At 35.4% G+C, this 23,937-nt stretch overlaps 16 protein-coding genes and 1 non-coding gene across 17 annotated transcripts; 11 read left to right on the forward strand and 6 right to left on the reverse strand.

Annotated features, from left to right (window-relative positions):
• Position 1: 1 nt before the first annotated feature.
• On the forward strand, positions 2 to 2,611 carry NEPG_01485 (uncharacterized protein; the record flags this gene model as incomplete). Its single annotated transcript, XM_013203859.1, has 1 exon — positions 2 to 2,611. The coding sequence occupies one exon, from the start codon at positions 2 to 4 to the stop codon at positions 2,609 to 2,611; it is 2,610 nt and encodes an 869-aa protein (XP_013059313.1).
• A 97-nt stretch (positions 2,612 to 2,708) lies between these two features.
• On the forward strand, positions 2,709 to 2,894 carry NEPG_01486 (uncharacterized protein; the record flags this gene model as incomplete). Its single annotated transcript, XM_013203860.1, has 1 exon — positions 2,709 to 2,894. One exon carries the CDS (start codon positions 2,709 to 2,711, stop codon positions 2,859 to 2,861), a length of 153 nt encoding a protein of 50 aa, XP_013059314.1. The 3' UTR covers positions 2,862 to 2,894.
• A 170-nt stretch (positions 2,895 to 3,064) lies between these two features.
• NEPG_01487 (uncharacterized protein) lies at positions 3,065 to 3,580 on the forward strand (the record flags this gene model as incomplete). Its single annotated transcript, XM_013203861.1, has 1 exon — positions 3,065 to 3,580. The coding sequence occupies one exon, from the start codon at positions 3,065 to 3,067 to the stop codon at positions 3,524 to 3,526; it is 462 nt and encodes a 153-aa protein (XP_013059315.1). The 3' UTR covers positions 3,527 to 3,580.
• Positions 3,581 to 3,962: 382 nt separating this feature from the next.
• Positions 3,963 to 4,376, reverse strand: NEPG_01488 (uncharacterized protein; the record flags this gene model as incomplete). Its single annotated transcript, XM_013203862.1, has 1 exon — positions 3,963 to 4,376. One exon carries the CDS (start codon positions 4,374 to 4,376, stop codon positions 3,969 to 3,971), a length of 408 nt encoding a protein of 135 aa, XP_013059316.1. The 3' UTR covers positions 3,963 to 3,968.
• Positions 4,377 to 4,455: 79 nt separating this feature from the next.
• Positions 4,456 to 4,917, forward strand: NEPG_01489 (uncharacterized protein; the record flags this gene model as incomplete). Its single annotated transcript, XM_013203863.1, has 1 exon — positions 4,456 to 4,917. The coding sequence occupies one exon, from the start codon at positions 4,456 to 4,458 to the stop codon at positions 4,909 to 4,911; it is 456 nt and encodes a 151-aa protein (XP_013059317.1). The 3' UTR covers positions 4,912 to 4,917.
• Positions 4,918 to 4,996: 79 nt separating this feature from the next.
• On the forward strand, positions 4,997 to 5,797 carry NEPG_01490 (uncharacterized protein; the record flags this gene model as incomplete). Its single annotated transcript, XM_013203864.1, has 1 exon — positions 4,997 to 5,797. One exon carries the CDS (start codon positions 4,997 to 4,999, stop codon positions 5,777 to 5,779), a length of 783 nt encoding a protein of 260 aa, XP_013059318.1. The 3' UTR covers positions 5,780 to 5,797.
• Positions 5,798 to 6,243: 446 nt separating this feature from the next.
• Positions 6,244 to 7,597, forward strand: NEPG_01491 (uncharacterized protein; the record flags this gene model as incomplete). Its single annotated transcript, XM_013203865.1, has 1 exon — positions 6,244 to 7,597. The coding sequence occupies one exon, from the start codon at positions 6,244 to 6,246 to the stop codon at positions 7,549 to 7,551; it is 1,308 nt and encodes a 435-aa protein (XP_013059319.1). The 3' UTR covers positions 7,552 to 7,597.
• A 2-nt stretch (positions 7,598 to 7,599) lies between these two features.
• Positions 7,600 to 8,045, reverse strand: NEPG_01492 (uncharacterized protein). The gene has a single exon (XM_013203866.1). It carries the CDS (start codon positions 8,025 to 8,027, stop codon positions 7,611 to 7,613), a length of 417 nt encoding a protein of 138 aa, XP_013059320.1. The 5' UTR covers positions 8,028 to 8,045; the 3' UTR covers positions 7,600 to 7,610.
• Positions 8,046 to 8,417, forward strand: NEPG_01493 (uncharacterized protein; the record flags this gene model as incomplete). The annotated part of the gene is made up of 1 exon (XM_013203867.1): positions 8,046 to 8,417. The coding sequence occupies one exon, from the start codon at positions 8,046 to 8,048 to the stop codon at positions 8,415 to 8,417; it is 372 nt and encodes a 123-aa protein (XP_013059321.1).
• Positions 8,418 to 8,597: 180 nt separating this feature from the next.
• On the forward strand, positions 8,598 to 9,132 carry NEPG_01494 (uncharacterized protein). Its single transcript, XM_013203868.1, has one exon. It carries the CDS (start codon positions 8,641 to 8,643, stop codon positions 9,049 to 9,051), a length of 411 nt encoding a protein of 136 aa, XP_013059322.1. The 5' UTR covers positions 8,598 to 8,640; the 3' UTR covers positions 9,052 to 9,132.
• Positions 9,133 to 9,176: 44 nt separating this feature from the next.
• On the reverse strand, positions 9,177 to 11,079 carry NEPG_01495 (uncharacterized protein; the record flags this gene model as incomplete). The annotated part of the gene is made up of 1 exon (XM_013203869.1): positions 9,177 to 11,079. The coding sequence occupies one exon, from the start codon at positions 11,077 to 11,079 to the stop codon at positions 9,238 to 9,240; it is 1,842 nt and encodes a 613-aa protein (XP_013059323.1). The 3' UTR covers positions 9,177 to 9,237.
• A 111-nt stretch (positions 11,080 to 11,190) lies between these two features.
• Positions 11,191 to 13,603, forward strand: NEPG_01496 (uncharacterized protein; the record flags this gene model as incomplete). Its single annotated transcript, XM_013203870.1, has 1 exon — positions 11,191 to 13,603. One exon carries the CDS (start codon positions 11,191 to 11,193, stop codon positions 13,534 to 13,536), a length of 2,346 nt encoding a protein of 781 aa, XP_013059324.1. The 3' UTR covers positions 13,537 to 13,603.
• A 762-nt stretch (positions 13,604 to 14,365) lies between these two features.
• Positions 14,366 to 15,040, forward strand: NEPG_01497 (uncharacterized protein; the record flags this gene model as incomplete). The annotated part of the gene is made up of 1 exon (XM_013203871.1): positions 14,366 to 15,040. One exon carries the CDS (start codon positions 14,366 to 14,368, stop codon positions 14,927 to 14,929), a length of 564 nt encoding a protein of 187 aa, XP_013059325.1. The 3' UTR covers positions 14,930 to 15,040.
• On the reverse strand, positions 14,943 to 15,015 carry NEPG_02708. The gene has a single exon. It is a non-coding gene; the product is annotated as a tRNA-Arg (tRNA).
• A 1,420-nt stretch (positions 15,041 to 16,460) lies between the features above and the next one.
• NEPG_01498 (uncharacterized protein) lies at positions 16,461 to 17,186 on the reverse strand (the record flags this gene model as incomplete). Its single annotated transcript, XM_013203872.1, has 1 exon — positions 16,461 to 17,186. The coding sequence occupies one exon, from the start codon at positions 17,184 to 17,186 to the stop codon at positions 16,461 to 16,463; it is 726 nt and encodes a 241-aa protein (XP_013059326.1).
• A 399-nt stretch (positions 17,187 to 17,585) lies between these two features.
• NEPG_01499 (uncharacterized protein) lies at positions 17,586 to 20,621 on the reverse strand (the record flags this gene model as incomplete). Its single annotated transcript, XM_013203873.1, has 1 exon — positions 17,586 to 20,621. One exon carries the CDS (start codon positions 20,619 to 20,621, stop codon positions 17,586 to 17,588), a length of 3,036 nt encoding a protein of 1,011 aa, XP_013059327.1.
• A 937-nt stretch (positions 20,622 to 21,558) lies between these two features.
• On the forward strand, positions 21,559 to 23,937 carry NEPG_01500 (uncharacterized protein; the record flags this gene model as incomplete). The annotated part of the gene is made up of 1 exon (XM_013203874.1): positions 21,559 to 23,937. A coding segment is annotated over one exon (2,379 nt), but the record flags the coding sequence as incomplete, so codon positions are not given.

The following is a 23,937-nucleotide window of genomic DNA, read 5'->3' on the forward strand; positions in this document are numbered from 1 at the left end:
TATGGCTATTGGATGGGAAAGTAATAAACTCCCAGAGATTAACAGAATCAAAATAGACGTACAGGAAAACTTGGACGAATTTACCTTTTGGGAGGGAATAGATACGCCAGGTAGCCCACTAATCAGCGAAGCCATTGATCCTAAAACACAGGAGATAAATCAGTTCAAAGTAGTTTCAGTTACAAAGACGGCTAGGTATGACAAAGTAGAGGGTGCGGGTGGAGAAGTGGTCTATATTTATGGTGACTGGAGAGAGGGGGCGCCGCGGATAGGAAATACAATTAGTATTATACCGTGCCTGTGCTGTGTGCACACTTCGCAGGCAGACTTAAACTGTGTGTCCAATGAGCAGAACTACTTAATCATCCACTCTAAAAAGTCGTTAGTCACCACTAATATAATCGAATCTTTGGAGTGTGTGCGTAAAGCAATGCTTATGGAAAAAACTGTGCAGTTTGGCCGAAAAGTCACTAAGCCACTAATTCATGGTATAATAATACACGAGTGGCTGGACCTTTTAATTAAAAACAAAAACATAACCATACCAGCAGTTGCAAAAGAGCTAAAAAACATCATATGCAAGTATATTTTTGAACTATACCAAATACAGCAGCCACTGGGCGAAGCATTCTCAGAAATATTTATATACTTTGGTGCACTGAAAGGATTTATAAGCAAGCTCGAGTATACTAAGTCAGAAGAAAGTAAGACAGTGCACAGCGAGTTGCTACAGCTAAAGGGAAAGCCCGATGTAATTATAGTAAATAATCAAAAAGAAACAGAAATAGAGCTGAAGACAGGGCAAAGGTTACATCTGGAAAACATTGCACAGGTAGTTTTGTATGGACTTTTGCAAAGAGAGCAGAAGGGGTATACATTCCAGAAGCTATTTCATTTAAAAAGCAGTGAGATAAAAGATGTATTTCTAAAACACTTTGAGGTAATACATATACTTGGAAAAAGAAATAGAATGGTAAGAGAAGCAAAATTGCCAAGAAGAAAGGAAATTTCTCACTGTAACTTTTGCAGTGTGGGAGATATATGTCTTACAACCTCACAAATAGAGCGGGCTGCACAAGCATCACAGAAAGAGATGTCTCAGCGAAGCCAGGATAAAGGCACAAAACCAAGCGACTTGGATCTGCTGATAAACTTAGACCTGTCAAACTCATATTTATTTGGATATATTTGGGAGAAAATACAAGAAGAGGAAGATCTCTCTAAGGAGAGTACTATACTGGCAATTGTAGAAATGTGGGACAATAACTACTTGAAGGTAAGAATGAAGGAAGCGTCAGCAGCCACATTCTACAATGGAGAGTTTATAATGATATATGACAAAGGCCAGTGTGCATTTGGTCGAGGTATAGTTACCATTGTTAATGGGGGAGTCATTGAAATTCACATGCATGAAAGACTTATTTACAACCATGGCGGAACAGTCCTTGTTTCTAAGGATCCATGCCTAAAGATGTTTGCTGAGCTTAGAACTAGTCTACTTCATCTGTTTTCATCTGAGAAAGTTAAGACAATGTGGATGAGCACGCCTGTACAGGTGCAGACAAGCATTCCTCAAGAGTTTGTACCAGAATTTCTCCAGCTAAACTCTGACCAGCAGAGTGCTTTGTTTAATGCGCTTCATATCATGCCGTATACACTTATACACGGAATGCCAGGGACGGGGAAGACCCGTGTGATAGCTTTATTGACTAAAATAGTTACAAGCCAAAAGAAAACTGTGTTAATATGCTGCCACACCCACTTATCACTTACAAATATTGAAAAACGGCTAGAGGGCGTCCCTTTTATTCAAGTATACAGAACAGGAAGAACCAAAGTGAATCATGTTTTGGAAAACAAAAATCTTTCAGAGACTTTTGATGTTTTCAGTGAGTACAATGTTATTTTATCTACAACGCGGGCATTATACACTGATCCCATCTTTGCAGACAGAGAGTTTGATATGTACATAGCAGATGAAGCCACCCAGCAGAATTTTCTGTGCTCGGTTTTACCCAGCATGCTTTCTAAATCAATTGTACTGGTTGGTGACCATCTGCAGCTAAGTCCACTTTCAAAAACAGACTGCCTCGGCATAAGTCTGTTTGACATTCTTAGAAGAAAACACCCAATAAATGCACTTACCATGCAGTACAGAATGCCAAAGTGTATAATGGATGTGAGCAATGAATTGTTCTACCAGAAGAAAATGAAGTGCAAAGTATCAGAAAAAGGATGCATTTCATTTTGGGACATGTCAAATGTGCCACTACCTGACATGCAAGACATGATTGTTTCATTTAACCCAGATGCACAAATACTCTGCTATTTTAATGAGCAAGTGAGAAAGATCCGATTCCTAGGAAGAGAAGCAGAGACAGTAGATAAATTCCAAGGAAGCGAGTCAGACCATATTCTTCTTGTTGTAGATTTATTCTTGGAAAGCACGCCTCGGCAAGAAATACTTATATCTCCAGAAAGACTAAATGTGGGAATAACCCGGGCAAAAAAAACGCTCACCGTTGCAGGGCGTGTTAAGTTTTTAGAAACAATCCCTCTGTTTGCTTCCTTTTTAAATATAGTTCATCCCGTTGTGCATTTAAATAAATAATAGATTGTACGATTTAATAGACTATGGATGTAATATAAACAGGCATTTCGTTCATAGTTTCATATATAATTGGAAAAGAAACAAAAACAAAGAAAATATGCATAGAAGACAGCTAATTACCAATATTATTGAGATACTTGTGCTTGTCACAATAGTCACAGTTTTTTCGATAATAGCAGTTAATATTATTGAGAATTGGAATGAAAGTGAAGTTCCCCCTACAGAAGATGATAATAGCAAAAAAGAGTAATATTTTCTTCCATAGGAGGAAAAGCAGGATGAATATCTCTTTGATAGTATAAAATACACTATTCTTAGCTAATCTGCTCTTTTAGCATTTAATGTTTTTATCTTTTAACTTATAAATATCTTGATTTGAGACATACTGAAATATCTCGAAATACTAAACTGTACTCAATTTTTCTATAATAGCAGAGAAAGAAATTTTATAGAATGAAAAAAGAAGTACAGCTTATAAAACAAATGGCCAAGGAGAACATTCCACTAAATGTTGTCACGCTGGAAGATGAGGGCACAATGAGAAAGCTATACGATCTGCACGATCCAAATATTTCATTCAATCCATCCTACGACAATACAAAGGTAAATGTTGCGATATCCCTCTCATCGGAAGAGATGCATGAACTACTGAAAGAGCAAGAGAATATTTCAGATATATTGCTGCATAACGAGTATTTGCTATTCAGTGAAATAAAAGTCATAGCTTCTGGAAAAGAGCTAATCCAAGCCTGCGATGACCAGAACGATATTACACCAGCAGAGAAAAGCGCATTAAATGGGTGTCTACAAGTGCCCGCCAGTCTATTAAAAGAAAATTTAAAAAGCCAGAGTAAACTTCCGGTGTCTCGTGCTGTGCGTATATCAGGAAAGTACCAGGATGAAGATGATAAATAGCAAAGTATGCAATAAATATAGAAAGAGTTATTTATTACCAAATCATAAATAAAGCAAATCTATTGTACTCTTGTTACATATTAATAGATAGATGACATGTGATTTATACTTATTTCGGGTTATATGAAGAAGAACTAAAATTGCCGTGGCTCTGAAGATTCTGCCAAATTTTTACAGTAATTATTTCAATATGCCGAAAATTTACTAGAAATAATTTATACACTTGTCTGCACTATAAAACAGTATGCATTAGTGCACGGCAAACAGCTCTAAATAATTCTTTATATATCCAGAAAATAGGTTCTTTTTATATAGCTATAATAGAAACCTAGTAAATAGTTATGTGAATATTTTGCACTAGTCTACAATAACGACTAAAGTGTTAAACACATTACAGTTACACTAGCAAGTATAATTCTGTTTGTTGTAAATGACTTATAATTTATTCAAATCCGTGTGAGTTTAAGATTCTTACTCTAGCGATGTCTTCCTGCTCTTTCATAAATCTTTCAAAGTCGTTTAGTTCTTTTCTCTGAGCCAACTCAATTGCAGCTTTAAATAATTCAGTGTTCTGCTTTCTTGCTACAGCTTCTTTTATGTTCTCTTCAATTGATCTAACAAATGCATCTCCTCTAATTTCTTCAGAATCGTCAAACTCTATTACATCCTCTGTCAGCAGAATGTGCTTCTTTGTGATTTTTTCTCTTTCTAACGCCTTTCCGGTCTTAGCACATACAATCTGCACTATAAAAGCAGTTTGACTCATAAAGTCTACTACTACTCCTATTTTGGTGGCAAGGGTTGCGCACTTAAACTCTACTACTCTTCCTTTCTCAATACAGTCTCTCATTACTACAGGGCTAAAAAAGAATAAATTATTTTTACACTTTTTATAAATATTCTGAATTGAATTCCTTTATTATTTTCTTATGTCAACACTGGAAAGCGAATGCCTGCAGCTAATAAATGAGAGCACCGAAGAGTTTTCATACTCATTGCAGAGGTACAAGTTGGAGGTACTTTCAAGCAAAAAACCATCCAAGCACAGCGACAGCATATTTGGGTACTTTTTCTTGTATTTACTGGCAATGGGAGACACTAGAAGATATTCTTTGAATCGAATGGAGCTGTCTAGTGTAATTGATTTAGACAACTCAGAGTGCATACGAATAGTAGATCACATCTGGAAATGCAATGTTCTTGGAGATATTCCGCAGATGAAACAAGCTGCAGAGACACTGCCAAAAACACACTTAAAACTTGGGCAAGCCGCGTGCGAGGTTCTCCAGGAAAAAAAGAGCAACATGGAGGTGCGCGACTCTGGTGCCCAGGAGAGTAAATTACAAAAGATTGTAAAAGCCTCCAATATGTTTTTCCGGGTATAAATAAAAGAGTTTAAAACAGTGTTGCATTGATTTCTGAAACTGTAGTTTTATAGTACTGCATTAATAGAATGCTATTCAAAGGTGTATGGGAGATTCAGATTCAGATAGAGATAATATATATGGAAAGACCAATACAAATAGATTGTTCGCTTTAGATGAGTTTCTTGATGACAATTCAGATGGGATGTATTCTGATGCATCTTTATCACTTTCAGACAACATGCAAAAAATACTTGAAGAGCGAAAGCTATATTCCTTTAATCAAATGGCTCCATCACAATACTCTCCTATATACATGGACAAGTCTGAGCAGGGGGCGTATGTAGATGCATGGTATACCAAAAAAAGAAGAAGGCCATATAATGCCCCGTGGGGGTATACTACTTCTCCCGAAAGAGAGGGGTATGAGGCAGAGCCTATTCAATATCAATCGCCACCGCATGAGCTGAAAAAGAAAAAGATGTGTTTGGGGGTTCTTAAAAAGATCCCTGCGCCTCAGGAAAAAAGCACAGTTAATTCTGTTCTTCCTCTGTACTTAAATGCCACAACAAGTTTTGAGGGGCCCGGACAAAGAATTGAATTTTTAAAGATTAGCCATAATTTCATGTCAAAAGTACAGGGAATTGATTACTCTTCACTCACAGTACAGCAGTTAAAAAGCATAATGAAGGAGTTTGGTCTTTCATACACGGGCAAAAAGCATGAGTTAATTGACAGACTGCTTAAAACTGTAGATAAAATACAGAAAAAACAAAATCAGGAGAAAAGCAATGCATGCACACCTCCTGATCAAACAAAGAGCCAAAGCAATGTGCAAGAACCCAGTACGCCAGAGGATAAAACATCTCTAGGGTTTATGTTCTTTTAAATCTAATACTAAATAAAGATATGTTAATAAGAGTTTTCGCAGTAGTGCTTTCTAAATGGCTAAACATGCAGTGCTTCTTTTATACTTTTGCATAGTTATTATATTTAAATTTTAAACCACGTGATAGTATACTATAGCTAGAAGCAACTCTAAATTTAGAAAAATTTAATATAGCTTCAACTTTATACTATGCTTATTCTATAAAGTTAGAAAATCCATAAATGTTTGAAACGGCAGAAGAACATTAGAAGTGATTTCTTATACCAATGTTAACAGCCAATGTACATAAGTGTTGTATACAAGTTCAAACTACTTCTACCAATTCCAAATTTGCGTAATTGATCTAATTAATATAATATTTTATGACCTAATGCATAAAATGACTGAAAATACCCTGAAATTCAAATATTTTTAATTTAACTGCTTACCATAATTGAAAACTAATTGTTTTTTTAATCAATAAAATGATGCATGGTTGTGATTCAAGCAAGTTAGGAGTGATGAAGGTTCTATCTAGCTGTTTCTTCGTTCTTATTCATATAATTGGCGTGTACAGCGTGGGTGATGAAGGAAAAATGGATTTTCATGGAGTGAAAGAGTTCCTAATAAAAAGCAGTAAGAAAGATGATCCAATCAAAAATGCGAATATTAAAGTTGATATGGCTAACAATGGAATAGTGTTCGGCGATAAAACACAAGTATTATATATTGATTTGTGCATTCCTTTATCCCAAAATGTCAGGAATACATTAGAAGAATATCCCATACTTAATGATGAAATAGTTATTCATACAAGAGACACAATAAAAGTAAACATAGAAAAAGTAAATTTTATTCTGGAGAACTTCAAAGCAAAACGCGTTTCTTTCACAAATATTCTAATTCATAATAAAATAATTGGAAAAAAGAAAGCATTAGCAATACCAGTTCAAAGGAAAATAGCAGACAATATAACCAGACTGTCATTCTATGGTATGTCCACAAATAATATAGAAAATATTCTATTGAATTGGGAAGTACCTTCTTTAGTATCTTTAAGTTTGGAAAAAGTTAACATCACTAGTATGTCATTTTTTGACAACTATTTATCTGGAGTGGAGTTAAAAACTATTCGTATGGAAGACTTGGAGGATCTTGTGCTTATTAAATCAGTGCTGCTAAAAAGTCCGGCGCTAGAGTCTATTACACTAAAGAATATTCCATACATTGACAGTGTAGGATACGAATTCTTGAAAAGAATATTAAAAAATGTGAAAATCTATATTCTATTAGATGCCTGGCTGTTTGAAAAGATCAATTTAAAGCCACAAGAAAATATAATGAATGTGGACACACTTGTAATATCTTTACCATCTGTTTCCAGAATATCAAACACAATAAATTTATATAGTAAAAAAATCAATCATCCAACGCACACAAAAGGTGTTATAAAAGCAAGAAGAGTAGAAGTCAATGGAATATTGCATATATACAGCGCAAAGGATGCAGCTTTTATTATTACAGAATGGCTTAACATTTTCATAATAGACGCAGTGTCTATTCAAATAATCTTTCTGTGTGATGAACTAAATAGCATCTATCACAACCACCTAAGAATACTAAGAGATGAAAGCCAACAATTACTACCAATTGAAACAATATTTGGTAATATATTAGAATGGTATGGGTGCAGTTCCATTATCAATGCTGTAAACCCCATTAGCATAAATAATATTAATGATGAACGCATGGCCAGAATAGACAGAATAATTAACCATACACTACGTATATAACCAGAAGTATTCAGAAATTCAAACCAGAAAATTCAATCTAACTAACACTCCAAAATAAATTATATTTGGTCAATTTCTTCAATTATCTCTTCCACCGCCTCTCTGAATAAAGGAAGCTCTTCTTCTAGCACTTTTACTTTATTCTGCATAATTTTGTCTAATTCTCTTGTTTTTTCTAATAGATTTTCTAATGAGTCAAAAGAAGGCTTCTCTTTTTCTATTTTTAATATCCTTTCTTCTAGCTTTTCTCTTGTGGTTATAAACTGCCCTATGATCTCCTTTATGTTATTCTCCAGCCGAAGTATTGCATCTTGGTCTGGCTTTTCATTTTTAGCTGGCGAATCTCTTTGAATAATTCCTATTCCACTGTAAAAAAGAGAAAACAGTTTGTAGAAATTTGCTTGTATTTCATCCAAGTAGAAAAATGGGCTTTCTTCCATTTCCTCTGTTTTGGGTATATTCTTGTCTAAAGACATCTATTAAAAATTTTCAATATGTTGGAAGACCAGTTATACTGCGACAAGTGCGGGTTTCCACCTGAGTATTGCGAGTATTCTGCGGTATGCATGGGAACAAAAAAAGAGGCGCCTCTAAAACCAGATGCAAAGATAGTTGTTACTACAAAGAGGGTTTCAGGGAATAAGCGCGTGACTCTTGTTAAAAACCTTCACTTGCTAATGAACAGCACAAAGATGAAGGAGTTGGCAAAGAAGTGCTCAAAGACAATTGCATGCGGATCTACTCTTATAAAGAACGGGAGCGGTACAGAAGACATTTCTGTACAAACATCAGAGGACTATAAAGTGATAGAAATACTTGTTAAATCCGGTGTACCAAGCAATCGTATAGACAGAATAGTGAAGTAGTTGAGTTTAGTGTTAACTGCAAATAAATGTGTTTATGCGTATAGTGTGTATTATTAATATTATTTTATTTTGTGTTTTGGGTTATTTATGAACTATATAATTTAAATAAATACAAGTTGTTTGGTAGGGTTTGTTGTTTAGTAGTATTTATTTCTTTGCTGTACCTTATGACAAGTAATATTTTTATTGCTAAGACTCAGAGCAACTGTACTTTAAAAATTTTATGGACAGTTCACTGTGGGATGAAGATGGGGCAGAAATGGATCTTATAAAGAAAGAAAGCCTGCAGCGGGAGAAGCAGATAGAAAATGAAGATATTAGGACTAAAAGAGAATCTGAAATAGAAAAGGCAAGAATTATCACTGAATCTGCGCTGGAAGCCCATTCAAACACACTTCTAATGTTTTTGGGGTATGTAAAAGCCGTTGCTATGAAGGAGGACAGAAGTATCTGGATAGAAAGCGAAGCAAGAGTGTGGAATGCAATAAAGCAAGCTATTGCTAAGAATATAGAAGAAGGCACTGAAAAAGAGAGATTTGGTGAAATTATATCCAAGAAAATACTAGAAATTGTAGAAAGCCGGGAGAGGTCGATTGCCAGCATAGAAAGACAGTTTCAATCACTCGAACATTAGAATAAATACGTATATAATCCAAATAACTTAAAAGTGCTATATATTTAGAAAAGAATGTATTATAAGAAAAAATAAATATGTATAATGGACAAGTGTGTGGTGTAATATATAATTTTGTATGCATAAAAACGTTTATTATTGCGTATTCTACTTTTCAGTGAATAGATGCCATTGCGCAACATTGATTTAGTAAATCTGCTTTTTTATTGGCACAAATACAACAGAAATTGACTTTACCACATAATTCTTTGCCTCTTCAATAAGACGCTGCGAGTCTCCTGGCATGCTTGCGGAGGAGTGAATAGTCGCCCGTCCAGAGTAGAATTTCCCCATTATTTTAACATTGGATGTTTTGGTGAAGTTTGTGTACAATGTTTCTGCTGTGGCATAGTTCTTGTTTGCAGTTGGTAGGAACAAAAGATCGCATCCCTCAACATTTCTATATATCTCATCAAGTGGCAGGTTTCTGCTGTGCTCTCTAACAAGAGATACAAGCTTGTCACAATCAAAAAAGGGAAGAAGCGCCACTCCTTGCCATGCTTGGGTTTTTCCAAACATGTCTATTTTCACCTCATCTGGATAGTTCTCTGGCATTTCATTGAATATAGGATACAAACCTTCGGGAATTGAGCTTGCTGAAGAGGGAGGAAGAACAGCCATGACCTGTTCTAACGGCTTTCTTGCTGCACCCTTTGAAAAATCAAACGAAAGATGCGGCATCTTCTTCAGTGTATCTGCTATGTCCTGTGCTAGGGGGGCAAAGTGGAGTGGGTAGTACCAGTTCCACGATGGGCACCCTTTGTAGTAGTACTGAAGAATCCAAGAAAGTCCTCTTAAATACTCTACACATACATTTGTTATGTCTTCCGGCGAGTTGGCGTGAATTTTACTGCTGTAGTATTCAAGTCTCCCCTTTTCCTCATACAGCTTGACCTTTAAGTCTTCTTCTCTTGGGGCTTCACCTCTTCTCTTTGCATTTTTAACATACCCAGCTAATTTAGCCCGGAGCAGCTTTTCCTCTGTCTCCCCCAGTGTGTCCATAAGCACACTGAGCTCTGCTATGTTAATCTTGCTGTCCTCTGTGAGGTATTGCCGCCTAGTCAGCAGATTGTTTATGCACGAAGTGGTGATTGTCTCAATTGCTGCAACCTTTATGTCCATTGACGGAATTGACGGCAAGAAGTCGTTTCCAACAAAGAAACACACAAATATCCAATCGTCCAGTATTCTCTCAAAGTCAAATCGAGCATTAATTGCAGTTGAAAAGTCCGTATACAAATACCTTCGTATTATATCAATGTCCAGGTAAATATAAGGAGGGAATGTATTGGGGTTACAATTGCCCGTGCTGTGCCCTTCCTTCTTGCATAGCTTGCATGTAGAGCGCTCCTCCTTCTCCAAGAAGAACACATCCTCTCTTAGCACTTTAAATGACTTTTCATGCGTAGCTAAACTCAAAAATATTAAGTCTGCATCTAGACCGCATATAGCATGCCTCACTCCTGTGCCCTTAATGCTTCTTACAAAGTCATACACCTTGTGCTCTCCCTCTCCGGGAACATCGCACCCGCTGTATATAACAGCTAGCTGCTTCCATCCATTAATCCCCGCAGACTGTCTCTGCTCTATATACCGAATAATTGCACAGTGCAGCCGGTACATAAAAGGCGTTCCTGGAGTAATTGTGTTTGGGTCAAACCCCCCTTCTACATGCCCATCTGACACATCCTTTGGACGGAATCTTCTTTCTCTTTGCTGGTTCATCTTTGCCCGTGGGGCTACCCCGTCTACCGCTATGTACAGCAAGTGCTTTGGTCTCACTATTGATACTAAATGGTCGACTGTCTTGAATATTTCTCGAAACATTTCTTCCTCACTTCCTGGTGGCTCTCTGTTTCTGGGGTGGCAGCATGGGTGTATTATCCCATTAAGATCCAAATATAAATTGTCAACCTCCTGCCCGCTCGCTGCGTTTATTGATTTTGGATATCTTTTTGCTATCCATCTGAATAGTGAAGGCACTCCCATTTATATTTTAAGCAAACTTTTGCATATTTCTAGAATATTTTGAGCTTTCTGCATTATTTTATAAACTATAAAGCATAAAGTTTTACTCCAAAAACAAATAATAATAGTGCTATGGTGAAGATAGAATTTATATTTGATACAAGAAAAAAGAGAAATGAAGTGAAAGAATTCTATGAATCGCTTGGTTTGATCTCTACCGTGCAGAAGAATATGCTACGAATCACAAGCAGCGATGAAATAAGCATTGTATCTGCCGCGCAGTCAAAGATATCCCTAAGAGCAAAAAACCATAAAGAAATACTTGAAACACATAAGGACTTACAAAGAGATTTAGAAACAGTTCACTTAGAAGAGGATGTTCAGATATCGCACGAGTATAGGGAGCACCATATTCCATTCAGAATAAAGCTGACCGACCCTCTTGGCAATGATGTGTCTATATCTCCTGCCCTATCGCCAAAGACTGTTGGTATAATGACAAGTGGTGGAGATGCGCCTGGAATGAATTCTGCCATTTGGGCTATAGTAAAGGCTGCAAATAAAAATGGTGCAAAAACCCTGGGGATAATGAATGGGTATGAAGGCCTTGTGAATGACACTGTAAGGGAAATAACAGAGCAAGAGGCATACTTGCACATGCAAGAAGGCGGGACCTTCTTAAAGTCGGCGCGCTCGATGAAGTTTAAAACAGAGGAAGGCTTACGGCTGGCTATTGAAACCATAAAGAGGCATGAAATAAATGCAATAATTATAATAGGAGGGGATGGATCAATGAAGGGAGCAGGCGTTTTGTCTAAAGCATGCCCAGATTTATCTGTCGTATTTGTTCCTGGGTCAATAGACAATGACATACCGGGGACTGAGTCAATTGGAGCAGCAACTGCTCTGCACAGAATAATTGAGGCAATTGACTGCATTGAGTCTACAATGGTGTCACACCGCCGGGGGTTTGTTCTGGAGGTTATGGGCAGAGACTGCGGGTGGCTTGCACTGTGCGGTGCATTTGCTACGCATGCTGCGTATGCCTTCTTGCCTGAGTATCCACAGGAGGAGAAATGGAAGGAGCACTTGAATAAATGTATTTCTGCAAAGAAGCAGAAGTGCACGTATGTCATTCTAGCAGAAGGTGCCAAGCACGAAAATGGTAAGAAGGTGTCTGCGGATGAAGTGTGCCAGGCTATGGAGGATATGGGCATAGAAACCCGCGCCATAGTTTTAGGGCATACACAGAGGGGAGGATCTCCGTGTGCTACAGATAGGTTAATTGCACCAACATTGGGAGTAGCTGCAGCCGAGGTGGCACTAAGCCGCCCAGGTGCATATGCGGTCTACATAAGTGATACAGAAAAGGTTCTAGACCTTTCTGCTTGCATCGATATGTGCAAAAAAGCTGAGTCTATTATGCAACAGCCTGGGGGTATATCCAAAATACGAGGAAAGGACTTTGTTGAAATGCACAACTCATTTAAAATGGAGTGCATGACGGCAAATACTTCTTCTAATCCAACCAATAAAGCACAAAGTTCTTCCAAGAAAGAAGTGTATGGTGCTGCTATTATAGGCACAGTCGGTGCAGGCGCAGAGACTGTTCTTAACAAAATGGTAGAATATAGCTCGGTCTACAATAAAGAAGTGCTTAATCTCTCTAAGCACAGCTACTTCTCTAAGAGAATGCCGAAAATGAAAAAGTCTGAGCTAGAGGGGTCTCTTTCCCAGCTGAAGGAGTTAATTGTTGAGAAAAGGATAAGCACTTTAATACTCATAGGAGGTCTAGATGCTCTTGCAGAGTCTAAAAGACTCTATTCCTTGTGTGATAACATATACGTAATTCCATGCACTGTAAGCAATAATGTTCCTGGCACGACTGTGAGCATAGGAGCTGACACTGCCCTGGATACTATTACAGCACTGTGCGACAACTTAAAAATAAGCATGACTAAAAACATTGCATATTTAGTTGAGGTGCATGGCGGCGCGTGTGGGTACCTCAGCGTTTCCTCAGCGCTTGCTGTTGGTGCAATAGACTGCTACTTCCCAGAAGAGACAGGGGTGCTGTCTCGCCTCACCAGAACTCTTAAAGCACTCAGTGTGTCATTCAAAAAAACAAGCATTCCTAAGCTAATAATCAGAGGGAATGGTGCAATGAAAGGTGTATGCAATGACACAGCAGCCAGAATATTGGAGGTTGATGGTCCTGGCACATACACTGTACGGCAGTGCACTCTTGGCCATGTGCAGAAGGGAAACAGGCCAACCGCTGTTGACAGAGTGCAAGCTGCCAGAAGCGCACTATTTATATTCACTGCACCTCCAGGAAAGAGCGTTCTTGGTGTTAGCAGATGGTCTCCAACGATTACCAAAATTGAATCTGCCATTCTAGAAGTAAATGAAGAAAAAAGAAGAGTGAAAAGAGCACAATGGCTGGAAATGGCAAGAATTTATAGGGTGCTTAACTAAGCAGTAAATAATATTTGTTGCTATATGTTAATTAATATTTATTAAGTAGTTTATCATATAAATGCCCTGACATAATTCAAGTATTAATAAAATGGTTTTCTAATATTCATACCAGTAAATTCTTATACATAGTTAAATATATTTTGCCGATTTTATCAAAGGCGCGGCATAAAATGTGTACTGTATTCTGAATGTCTTAAGTATTAAACACACATGTGGCTTATATAACCTGAAATTCAGATTCACTATGCTATTAAATATCTTTATTATCCGAAAATCAATCTTTTGGGGTATTCGGGTTATATTAATACAGTAATTAGTTTGTTTCTTTAATAAGTATAGCTCAGACTGTACTCTCTTTTATTTTAAATTATACATTGCTTTGTATGTTTTGTAGAAATGGGTCTAATATATTCTAGTATTGTATAGACGCACAAATTCTTATTGGATTAAAATTATGGAGTAGTATATAATTGGGCATACTCCTCATTTAATTTACACTCCCCCTTCTGGCATTGCATTTAGGCTGTCCAAATTAAAATAGATCATCAATAAAATATTCTGTTCTCTGCTGTGGATCACTCAACAAATATATTCATTTCTACTTTCCTGTTGAGTAAATACCTCTGGTACACATTATGTGATATTTAGTCAATTAAGGAAATAATTCAGATATATCATAAATATGTTAAATACCGTTTGTCCTCTTTATTTATACTCTGTGCACTTGAGATATGCTCCAATCAGAGGGATGCACTCTTTTTTTCACACCCACCAATAATTGCCGCCTAAATTTTAACTATTTATTGGATTATTTTTTTACTGCAGCATGGCAAAAGAATCTATTACAGCAGGCATAACTAAAAGAAAAGTAAAGAAAATCCGTGGTGAAAATGAACCAAAAAAACCAACAACAGAATATTTCATGTTTTTAAGAGACACAAGAAAACAACTGCAACCCGGGCTATCAGTGAAAGAACAGACTAAAATACTCAGCAAAATGTGGGCAGAGCTCAAGCCTGAGGAGAAGAAAAAGTATTCTGAGGAGTACGCAGAGGCTTTCAAGCAGTACAAGATTGATCTGGAGGAGTACAAAAAGACTGATGAGTATCATGATGTGCTAAAAAAGAACAAACAGCTGAAACTCGTAGATGGAAAGAAGCCACAGTCAAACAGAAAGCCATCTGGCTACAACTTATTTGTTAAGGAAAAGAGTGCAAGCATTGCTGAGGAGCGGGGAAGCGAAGCCCCTGTTCTTTCTCTTAAGGAAATTTCTCAAATGATTTCTAAAAAGTGGCAGTCTTTAACTGATGAAGAGAAAGCTGCGTATAAATTAAAGGCCCTTGCTGCATCAGAGGAGAAGGAGTCTTCTGTTGAGAATGTAGAGCCATAATAAATAGTAAAAATGATCCTACAGGGACTCGAACCCCGACTCTTCGGTTCCGTAGACCGACGCCTTAACCATTAGGCCATAGGACCCCTATATTATTGAAATAAACATTAGCTACTCTACTGGGGGATTTCTTATAAAAGCCTTTTACAGGGCATATTTTATATATTTGCAGGTATATCCATTATATTTAGAATTTATTGTTATACTCGACCTTTGTCGGATCTTCTATCTGATGCATAGTTTCGGCGCCTGCTGTCTCTTTCTTTCTTTTTTCTTGCCTCAAGTATCTTTCTTACAGAGTTAAGATCTCCATCGGACTTTCTTGTCTTCGGCCGGTCATTTTCATTGTGCCCGGCAGCTTCTGTGCCTTCCTGTGCCTCTTCCTGGTCTTTCTTGGAGGGCGGGCGCGTCAGGAGGTACCCTTTATTAAGCCTGTCTCTGCTCTCCTTCTTCCACTCGGTGAACATCTGCCCTGCTGGCCTGCTCATTTTCTGTATTCTTCTCTTTATTTCATGTGACTTATCGCTCTTTATCTCCATTGAAGGCGTAAACGTGTTTGACTTAATATTTTCATACGGAATAAATGATGGATCTTTGAACTTGTCCATGTCTATCACAGTGTTTTTTACAAGTTTTGGCCGTTTCACTCTTTCTTTTTTTATATGCTCTGTGCTCATTAGCTTGGTATGGCGTGATTTGTATGCCTTAATAGATGCCTGCATAGGACACTCTGTTACTCCAAAGCATGGATGCACTGGGATATCTCGCACCTCCAAAGAGCGCACTACCCACTGAGGGTCTACTTTTTCTGCTGGATTTGTTTTAGAGTATCTCAAATAGGATCTATCATAGCTGGTGTCCTCCTTTATAATACTTCTGGCTAGCTCCAATGACATGTTGTAGAAAGAAGCAGGAACACTTCCCATCCCCAAATAAACACAGTTTCTGTGATTGTCCTCATTTATACAAGAAACAGTTTGGAAGCACAGTCTGGTGAAACGCGTTGCATCTCTTGGCTTTTCTGCATGTATGTGGTTTAAAAATGCAAAATACGTGGGAAGATCTGCTGTTCGTATAAAAGAGTACATGGTTCCTCTCTCACTTCTTCCTCTATTCATTCTTCCTACTCGGTGCACCCCCGTGCTTCTGCACGCTGGGTAGTCATACTCTATTATTGTGTTGATTCCTCTAATATCAAGTCCTCTGCACCCTACATCGGTTGATACAAGCACAGAAATCTCTCCTGTTTTGAACCCCTTCACCACGAGATCTCTTGACTCTTCTGATTCAGAGGAATTCAGCAGACCCATCTTTAGTCCTATCTTCTTAACAGCCTCTGCTACCATAAGGCATCTCTTGCATGTGCTAACAAATATTAATATTTTCTCATTTTCTTGCTTCTTTAGCAGAGAGAGAAGAATTGGCATTTTCATCTCTTCCTGCACATGGAGGTTGTTTATCACAAGTCTGCTCTGCTCTAAGTGGTCAGATACTCCTCCTATAACCTCAACAGTCTCCATGTCCTTTCTATTTAAAATGCTTCTGATGTGGTGTTTCCTCTATGGTGAGTTGCACTGAAAAGCGCATACTGCGGTTCATTTTTGAAAAATTCAAGAATTCTCTCCAGTGAGAGAGACAGGCTTTTGTCTTCAAATATTCTGTCCATCTCATCAATTATCACTATATCTGGCTGAGTTATTTTCTCGAGAATCTGCTGATCTGTAATGCACACCTCTTTTTTTATATTCCCCTCATCAACCTTCATGTGAATTGGTCGGTTCTTGTCTGCCGATGAGACCTCTGTTAGAATATGTTCGAATCTTCCTGGCGTGCATATTACTACCTCAAACTGCCCAACTACCAAGTAGTTGAGAGAGTGTGCAACTGTTCCCATTCCTGTAAACATAGCAGGGTGCACCCCGTTGCTGCTTAGCTCTCTTACCACTTCAAACACTTGATTTGCCAGCTCATACGTAGGCACTATTATAATTGCCTTTGCCCGGGTGTATACTGTCTTTTTTTCTCTGTTTCTAAGAAGCTCCATTAATATAGGAATTACATAAGAATACGTTTTACCACTTCCTGTTCGGGATATCGCTATAATATCCTCTCCTTTTAACAGCTTTGGTATTACTTTCCGCTGAATTGGCGTGGCAATTGAGTAATTAATGTTTCCAAGTATTTCTATGGGGATCCCCATTCCTTTAAATGAAACAGACTCTTTTTTTTCTACCTCTACGTTTAGCCCAAAATCCATATGAAAATTTTTCTGCCGGACACTTTTATATATTTGCCATTCTGCCAGCATGAAATTAAAATGTAAAACGCCTTCTCCGCTCCGCCTTGCCCAACATGTGTTTGCACTTGTAACAAGAAAGAGGAGGACTACAGGCAGAGGTATACAGGTGAAAATAATGATAAAGATTGACATTCGGGTTATATCTATAAAGCATCCTTTCAGATACTTATAGCCATATGGTATATCCATCTGCTAAAGGCGATACCAGGGTGCAAAAACTTTTAATTTTATACTCAAAACAAATGTAAATATAAATTATTCCCTTGTCCTGCGCGCTATTTAAAGCTCCGATACTTACATTTTAGTTTCGTATTGTTGCTAAATGAAGATAGTTAGTTGCCTATTGGCTTAAATTTATTAACTATCCAATGAACTCACAAAAGAATTTTCGTTTTTAAAAGGTCCTTTATACTCTGTAAGTAAAGAATCAAGATCATCAAATAATGCTATAATACTTGAAACCATATTTCTTCTCTCGTTTGTTTTCATTTCTTCTTTAAGACCGTTCAGCACATCTAATACTTCAGGATATTTGTTGGAAATTTCTTTAATATAGAAGAATATTTGTGAAACCATCGGGCTTTTCAATAGTAAAAACAGTTCAATAATAACTTTGTCATATTTAAATGGTGTTTTTTGATAGCAAGAATATATAAACCATATAAAAACAATGGTGTTTGATATGGAAAACTTATTCTCTGCGTCGTACTTCCTTTGCAAGGTATGTATTACTTTTTTTGCGTATTTTGTTTCGCCATTCTGGAATAGGCACCTAAATATTTCTAAATTGACTCTTTTGTCGTAGAAAGGGCTTTTTATACTAAATGAATTGCTTTTATCCAGATATATATACATATTTAATGCCTTTTCCATAATATCTGGCTTCCTGGCACTGGATACGCATATGAAAAAGTAGAATGAGTCACTATTTGTAGACATTAGCCTCCAGGTATCGATTCCCACCATTATATTTGGATAGTTGGTTTTGTAAAGACCTGTGTAGAAAATTGGTGGGAATAAAATTGCTTGAATTTGGGTCTCCTGTAATGATTTTGTTCCAAGTATATTTGAAGTTAGTCGAATCATTGGATGGTCTTCAGAAACATTTTCCTCTTGTAAGCTTAGCAGACAAATGCTTATCAAAAAGCATGCATAGTTGATGCTTTGAATACACCCAGATATTAGCAGAGTATTTATGTTATTATACTTAGATGCTATTATCGACTTGTTTTTAATAATTAGAGATTTTACCATATCGTCCATTTCAAATGAATTTTGAATGATTTGATTAATGTAATTTGATATTAAAAATGAGATGAACTCAGTGTCTTCTACATGCCTGTCTTTTAATTTTTCAAAGTATCTATTTGTGTCTATTTTAGATGGATCTAATATATGCGGAGATCCTGCGAATATTTCTGCATACTTTCCATTGTTTGTTAAATACACCAACTGCTTTCTATTATTCGCCTCATACCTCAAATCAATGTCGATGTACGTGTGTTTAATTTTGTTCTCTGGTATTTCATCTGTCTTAAACCCTACAAAAATTGAAAGGTTCTTATTTCGAGATACCTTCATAAAGCTTCTAGTTACATACTCATCCAAATCTTTACTAAATTTCTCATCAAACTTCACATCGTGCGAGTTTCTGTCGTATAAAAGGAAAAATTCATTCTCCCAACTTTCTGGGCTTGTGTTAGTAAGTTCTTTTATCAGATATAAAATGGTTATACTCCCTCTTATCGCTAGATGATTTTCATACTTTACCTTGTTTCTATTTTCTAGCCTGTCTGAAATTATGTTATTCCACGCCTGGCATGCTTCACTGCTTATTTTTTCACTTGGTTTATTGTATTTCTTAAAAAACTCTCTTAGCTCTTCACTGCAGTTCTCTAAATGCTCTGTTGTGTATTCCTGTTCATCTGGATCGTATAATAAGCAACATAATAGTCCTAAAATGGCCTGCTTTGTTTCATTCTCATAATCTTCCTCCTTGGCATAACACAATCCAATCATTTTTTTTCTACAAAGTGGGTCAAACCCGTACAGTGTTGCATTAGAACTGCGATATAATGGAATAACCATTGTGCTTTCTACTTTCTTATTAATTGCTTCAACTGTATTAATATACTTCATAGAACTATTTAGATTCTTTTCTGGCGAGAAGAGTCTATTAAATACATTCATTTTATGAGCCTTATACTCATAAGATTCATCATCCTCTGGGGATGTTTGAATATACTCAGATATAATATCATACACAGCCAGAACCAATGCATTTGCACTATTCATATCATCAATTAACCCAGAAATATAGGCCTGAATTAAAAACCATGGACTGTTAAGAAAATTTCCAGACTCAAAGCTTTCTAAAGTAGTTGGTTCGGCTAGAAATCTATCTTCTTTTAAAAACGAAAAATTTCTATACTGAATAAAAAACTTAATAATTTCTATTGTCTCTGGCTGTAAATTTTCTTCTGAATCTTTTGTATTCATGTTTTCTATGGGAACAGCAACCTGGAAAATCACAGAGCCCCCATTTTTCTTTGGCAAAGTAATATAATAGTTGTTTATGCTCTTTTCTATTTTTATAGGCAGGTTTATTCCTTCTGATAGCAGCAATAGTGATGCTAAAATCTTCTCTTTCTCGTGTTTGGCCTGCTCAGAGCAAAGGAAGTGTCCCATTGAACCCATTCTGTCTGTTTCTACATCTACATCAGAGCCAATGATTGAAAACATTTTAAGAAACTTGTTGTGGTATTGGCTTATGTATTTTCTAAATATATTCTTTTCCATATCACATAAAAACGGTCCTCCCCATACCATTCCATTTTCTTTTATTGTATATTCTATATCATTTTCTTCTATTCTTTCGTATAAATACCTAATGTTGTTATTATCTCCTATTTGTTTTAACTTGTGGTTTATAGATAGGTATGGGTCAAACAGCCTCTTGTTCGATATCAAAAAGCTTTTTCTATAAATATTTCCTCGAAGTAAATTAAGACTGCCGCATGGATTTATAATTAAATTAGTGCCTCCATCTACCTTTATACGTGTCTCCTGCAATTCTTTCAGTTTAGAAAATCCTAGGTCTGCTTTTACACCAAACAGCATATAACAAAGCATAATGCCCAGCACACCTATTGCTTTTACTTTACATAAATTTCTTTTATGGTAAAATAATTGCTTTTTCTGTATGGTGTTATTATCTTTAACTTCTTTAAACAGTAAAATAGACTTCATGCTATATAATTTTAACATATTTTTTATACAACATGCAATATGTTCTACTGTAGTTAATTCTTCTTGTTTTTGAGTATAATTTATATGGGTTTTTTGTATATTTTCACTATTTCTTATAATTTCTCTCTTTGTAGTTTTTTTCATCTTTATCTAATAAATAAAATTAAAATTATATTTATATCTGAAATTAAAACCAATCTTACTATTAGTTATAACCCGAAAAAATCCAAGATATCCATACTAAAATATTATTTATTAGAGTAATTAACACCACAGTTATATTAATACCAATAGCCCAAAAATAAATTAAAGTGTTCAAGTAAATTCAAACTACTTGTGTAATTGGTGCTATTACATAGAAATATATTTTTAGTGCGATAATATTTGCTCCTCTATTAATTTTTGTGGTATGTTTGTATTATACTCTAATGAAGTAAATTTATTTATTTCTAATATTTTCTATTTTTTATTTAAGAAATGTAAATTTTCTTTACATTAAGAATAAAATATGAATAGGTTTATTTAAAATTAGAATAATTTATTATAAAGAATAAATAATTGTAAGGCATAAATAATTAAATAATTACATAAATATGATTTATTAAAATACAAAACAATTTAGATCTTACATACCCTAATGATACATTCACTAACATATCACTTAGATTATGTTTATATGCACATTTAAAGCCATTTGATATATTTATATCGTCTGGTTTTTCAGATTCATCTTGGTATTCTTTCTTATGTATATTCCTATCCCGTACAGCTATGCGTATACTATATTCTTTTTAGTAATCTGTATGATATTGTTTTTAAAAATAAACTAGTATTACTTTTGCCTTTATTTGCACATATAAATCTATTTTACTCCCTTTATTCTTATTGTCATATGCTTTTTATCTATTTCATGGCCTATTCTGACATCTATTAACCACTTATATTCAATATCTCAGAGATAACCCCTGTAATATAAATATAATTTTATATTTCTTCTAATATAAATGTATCATATGATTATATTTAATCTAATATTGATTTATTTTATAAATATAAATATAACTCAAAGAATAAAAAATAAATGTACTTTATTAGACACATACTTGTGCTATTCTATATAATATGTATAAAAGCAAGAATGGTATGGGAAGACATAGAACAGTTAAAAGGAATTACTATTGGCAAATATAATGGTAACGAAATGATGCTAGCTCAAGGCAGCTCTTTATATTTAATGACATTATATATTATTGCCAAAAAAGGATTAATATATAACCTAAGCATGTTTTCTTATGAAATAGATAGAAAATTTGAATTGAAAATTAAATATAATGCATCTGGTGCTAATGACTATGAATATAGTAAAACATCTTATAAGAGTGGTATTTTTATTTATAATAAATTACAACCATCCATGCCAAACATGCGTATAAATTTCTATAAGTGCCTAATTGGCATGATTCCTATAATAGACGAAGCACCAACAATTTATACAAAAGAAAAAGATTCATTTTTTACTTTTCTTAATAATATCCAAGCGAGAAAGGACAGGTTGAAACTGCTTGCCTCTTTATTTTTACTTTCTCAAGGAATAAATATTTCCTTGGAAATAAAAACGAATAAATATAAAGAGGATGTGCTTGTTCTTAAAACATCTGAAAATAGCACCAAGAACTACTTTGTCACTGAATTGAGATTAGGAAATATAATTTACGAAAATAAAATGAATGAAAGTGAAACAGCATCATCGGATAATAATTATTATCACTCACACACTAGAAATATAGTTGATTTCTATAAAAAAATTAAAGATGCTATATTATTACCATTACCCAGTCAATATACAGATGTTACTATAGATATGGCCAAAACGCTTATACAAACATATATATTTGAGTATATACCCAGCAAAGAAGATATGAAAGAGTATCTTGTAGAAACATTTAATATACTAAAAGAACATGTTGAAGTAATAGAAAAAGAAGATTCTAATAATGCAAAAAGATTCGCCATTTCTATTTTTAATAATATATTCTGTCCTATAAATGAAGAATTGTTAGATATAGAAACAGAAAACATTGAAAAACTGAAGAAAATCTTTAATTGTGTGAGTAATTGCTTGTTTATTCCTTTTCATAGAGAATTATGTGTGCCGGCGGTCTTACAGAATTTCTACCAAATTCCATCTTCAACTAGCTTGGGCTCTGGCTCTGTGAATCAAGCCAATCTGCCTAAGCATCATACCTATGCCAGCATAGGGGATCCATCTGAATTAGAAAGGTTTACTATTGGGACACAGACCAGCATACTTACTCTACTTTGCTGCTGTTTCTATAACAGCACAGACATGGAATACACTCTTAAAACAGTTGAAGATCCTCCTACAGAATTAAAATGGTTCTTTACTAAGTACAGAGACCTATTTGACACAGAAGATTTAAGTGTTCATTGCGACTGGTACTGTATAATTAATGGTCTGACAATTAAAACCCCGCCAACTGCTGAAATTAAAGACCAGTATTATACTGGAGGCTTGCTAAGTATGCTTTCTATTATTTTATGCATAACTAATGGGTCTGAAGACGCAAAGAAAGAATTAAATGAGCTTATTAAAAACGTAAGAAAAGCAGAGGTACATACCCGAGAGCTGACGATAAATATTAATAATGTAGTTAATAAAATATTGGCCTTGCTTTCATTCAATAAAAAAATGGAGGTATTACCAAACAACTCAGATCTTAAAATAGCCAGATCAAGTACCGTGCAATCTGATGTATTTGGAAAATTGTGTTTAAAAATCTTTAATAATTCTAATGTTGCAAGGATATTGACTATTTATTTGGGTTACAGTGAGATAACTGCTATGTATGATGATATACAGAAGAGTGAAAGTGAAGAAGAAGAAGATAGTGGAATTAAACACTTCATAAAATCAAAGATCAATGATATATTATCTATACAAGATTCATTCTCTTTTAGTAATGCTGATACTAGTGAAATAATTAAAGAATATATTCAAATCATAACGAATAATACAATACAAATTACGCTGGATAAAAATATAAAACCATGTTTTGTTCAATATTTAGATCATGTTCAACCCTATGACTGTATGATAAATCAAATCGAACTGTTTTCATGGGGAAAAATCAAATATACATCAGATAAAAGGATGTTAATAGAATCTTTCTTGTTAATTGACTATAGTGCTCATATGTTGAAGTGTGTGTTTAGTCGAGGTATTATTATTAATGTTATAGGAAGTATGATAAATTTCAACGAAAGCGTAATAGATAAAGTAATTCGGGTTATTGATCGTGATTGGAGTATTAACTGCTTCAATGATAATATAACAATGGATGAAAAAGTTTATTCGAATTTAAAACCTAGCACTAGAGTTATAAAAGTGGAACAAAAATCAGAAGTGGAGGATCAGTTAGATAATGGCGTGGTCTGTATT

This window comes from Nematocida parisii (assembly GCF_000250985.1).
Source record: "Nematocida parisii ERTm1 unplaced genomic scaffold supercont1.3, whole genome shotgun sequence".
Classification (NCBI taxonomy): Eukaryota; Fungi; Microsporidia; genus Nematocida; species Nematocida parisii.

Bases quoted from the DNA above. Each gene is read 5' to 3' on its own strand.
- NEPG_01494 (XM_013203868.1), top strand. From the start codon at position 8,641: ATGGACAGTTCACTGTGGGATGAAGATGGGGCAGAAATGGATCTTATA.
- NEPG_01492 (XM_013203866.1), bottom strand. From the start codon at position 8,027: ATGTCTTTAGACAAGAATATACCCAAAACAGAGGAAATGGAAGAAAGC.